This window comes from Echinops telfairi, unplaced genomic scaffold (assembly GCF_000313985.2).
Source record: "Echinops telfairi isolate 266 unplaced genomic scaffold, ASM31398v2 ScPeMD7_46;HRSCAF=168, whole genome shotgun sequence".
Taxonomy (NCBI): domain Eukaryota; kingdom Metazoa; phylum Chordata; class Mammalia; order Afrosoricida; family Tenrecidae; genus Echinops; species Echinops telfairi.
Window position 1 is genome coordinate 271,311 of NW_022103944.1, and position 1,466 is coordinate 272,776.

At 44.4% G+C, this 1,466-nt stretch overlaps 1 protein-coding gene across 1 annotated transcript; it reads right to left on the reverse strand.

Annotated features, from left to right (window-relative positions):
* Positions 1-3: 3 nt before the first annotated feature.
* Positions 4-237, reverse strand: LOC101644234 (small proline-rich protein 2E-like). Its single transcript, XM_004717699.1, has one exon. The coding sequence runs from the start codon at positions 235-237 to the stop codon at positions 4-6; it is 234 nt and encodes a 77-aa protein (XP_004717756.1).
* Between the last annotated feature and the right edge of the window lie 1,229 nt (positions 238-1,466).

Sequence of the window (1,466 nt, forward strand, 5' to 3'; positions counted from 1 at the left end):
TTGTTACTTGTTCTTGGGTGGACACTTTTGCTGGGGGGGATAGGATGGCTGCACGGGAGGGCATTTCTGCTGGCATGGCTGAGGTGGGCACTGCACAGGTTGGCATGGCTCAGGGCATTTTGGAGGTGGGCAAGGCTCAGGGCACTTTGGAGGTGGGCATGGTTCAGGACACTTAGGAGGGCACAACACAGGAGGTGGCTGGCAGGGCTGTTTGCACTGCTGCTGTGGGTAGGACATCTTTCTTTGTCTCAAGGAATCTGAAAGAAATTAGATGGCAGAGGTCATAGAAGGATCCAGCTCCTACTGAGAAGGAAGCCAAGGCCTATTTAAACTCACTGAAGAATACCCCTTCAATCCTCAAGATATACTTTCATCAATTTAACTTCTTTTTTTTACAAAGTTCTGGCTATTCCCTCATTAGCAAATTGCTTTGCCATCTGTGGAAAATTTCTCTCTTTTCCCAGAAAAGTAGAAAGTATTCATGTTCAGATGTCAATAACATCTTCAAGTAAGGGAGTCAGAATTTCTGAAACCCTGGGCAACCATGCAAATTATTCTGTCCTATGAGGTTTCAAATCTTGGGTAGACAGCAACCTGCTTTCAGAGAGAATAGAATGGCCTTTTAAATAACAGCAAATTGGAATCTAAACAGAAATGGAAAGGGAAAAACCAGACAAGAAAGAGATAGAGGGAGAGAACCCTTGCTCTCTTCATCAAATAAAATCTTTTTCAGTACAGACATCAAATTAACAAACAGACCCCAAGTTAAAACAGTATATCATTCTTCCCCAATCCATGCTTTCCATCACCTACATCAAACTCATGATCTCAACTTTGGACCCACGAAATCTGCTGTCTTCAGATTTTTTAAATACGTCAGGTATTGAAATACCTGAGAGCAACAAGTCAACAGATAAACACAAGATATAAAACTCACCGCGTCCTCAAAGTAGATCAGGAACCAAGCGTCAGGATAGTGCACACTGAAGAGCAGAGCGCCTCTTTATACAGCTTGCTGCCCCACCCAGGGGGAAGAGGAGCTGACTAAAATTGGGCAGGTCCAAGAATTTCCTAATGAAATGCAAACCCATCCCCGCTTAATTGGCCTGACAGGAACTCTGATAACCAAAAGCACCCTGCTCCAGGCTCTCACTGTGGTACCTGTGTATGACTCAGGCACCTTGCCGGAAGGGCAATGTTAGGAATTGTGCCAATGGGAATGTTAGGGAATTCCCAACCTTTTCCTATCCAACAACTATCCTACGTCATAAAATATCTCTTCCCTGTGCAGTGTATCTGGTCGTCAATTTGTTCTATATATGCTGGAGTTTAAACGTTGAGGTTAGCTTTGGACCCTGACTGCATGAGGTTCCTGGGTACATAGGGGCACCCTTCCATGACCCAGGGATAACTTGCTTTTGAGTCAATTCTAACTCACACTGATCATGTGTTCCAGAGCAGAACTG

What these genes read in the sequence shown, in the direction of transcription:
- LOC101644234 (XM_004717699.1), bottom strand. Translation starts at nt 237, where the DNA reads ATGTCCTACCCACAGCAGCAGTGCAAACAGCCCTGCCAGCCACCTCCT.